The sequence below is a fragment of the Arachis ipaensis genome, chromosome B02, assembly GCF_000816755.2.
Source record: "Arachis ipaensis cultivar K30076 chromosome B02, Araip1.1, whole genome shotgun sequence".
NCBI lineage: Eukaryota > Viridiplantae > Streptophyta > Magnoliopsida > Fabales > Fabaceae > Arachis > Arachis ipaensis.
Genome location: NC_029786.2, coordinates 96,805,209 through 96,806,104, shown reverse-complemented (window position 1 = coordinate 96,806,104; position 896 = coordinate 96,805,209). Strand labels below are relative to the sequence as shown.

Genomic DNA, 896 nt, shown 5'->3' with positions numbered 1-896 from the left:
ATAAATATGAAGTATCATATGTAATATTATTTAAACTATAAAACAGATGAATGTAATGTATATATATATCTTACATTAACAAAGCAATCATGGAAGTGCAAGCGAAGCAAAGAAGCACCCATACGGCGTTCTTTCTTTACGGCAGCCTTCACAACACTTTTGATGGTACTCAAAGCATTAGGGCATGAATTCTCATAGTAATCTGGTGTTAGCTGTGACAAACCACTGCTTGCAACAATTGCAAACACCAAAACACTTAGAATTAATGAGAAATAATAATTCCCATGTGATGATGCCATTTAACAAATATTTCGATTAATATAACAAGATCTCAATAATTGGAATGAACAAGTAAAGAACCAAGCAATACTACTACTCTTGTTTTGTTTAATTTGTGTTGTAATGTTATTGCCTTGTGGTGCTATATATTGTGTGCGTGTGATGCATGCCTTGTGAAGTTGTGATTATTATATTGGTTGACTAGGTTTACAAAATGACCTTTTCTACTAATGAACTGTTCATTATGTTGATTAATATATAAGATTAAGGAATTAAGAAGGTAATTAATTAATAGTATTTGCAAGCAATTAACCAATTAGCGGAAAGAATGAATTTGTCAATGATTGATTAAGTCCTTCATGATAGGGAGTAGGTAGTCGGTTAGTCAACTACTAAAATGAAAAGTAAATATATATGAACATTGGGAATACAAGAACAATATTCAAACAAGTGTTGAAGGTTCGAATTTTGTCTTATGCATGCAATAATTTATTAATTAGCGATAAATTTTTAAATAAAGTTCAGTACTGCAACGGAATAATTCTTAACTTATTGAATTATTAGGAGATACTGTAGAAAATTAAAAAAATACGTACCTTCTAAATTCATATAGAAGA

The 896-nt window shown here is 29.8% G+C and overlaps 1 protein-coding gene across 1 annotated transcript in view; it reads right to left on the bottom strand.

The window, feature by feature from the left end:
• LOC107625855 (peroxidase P7) overlaps positions 1–390 on the bottom strand; it is a 2,435-nt gene extending 2,045 nt beyond the window's left edge. Inside the window, exon 1 of the mRNA XM_016328583.2 lies at positions 75–390. Coding sequence (XP_016184069.1) covers positions 75–299 — 225 coding nt within the window. The 5' untranslated portion in view covers positions 300–390. The remainder of the gene's footprint in view (positions 1–74) is intronic.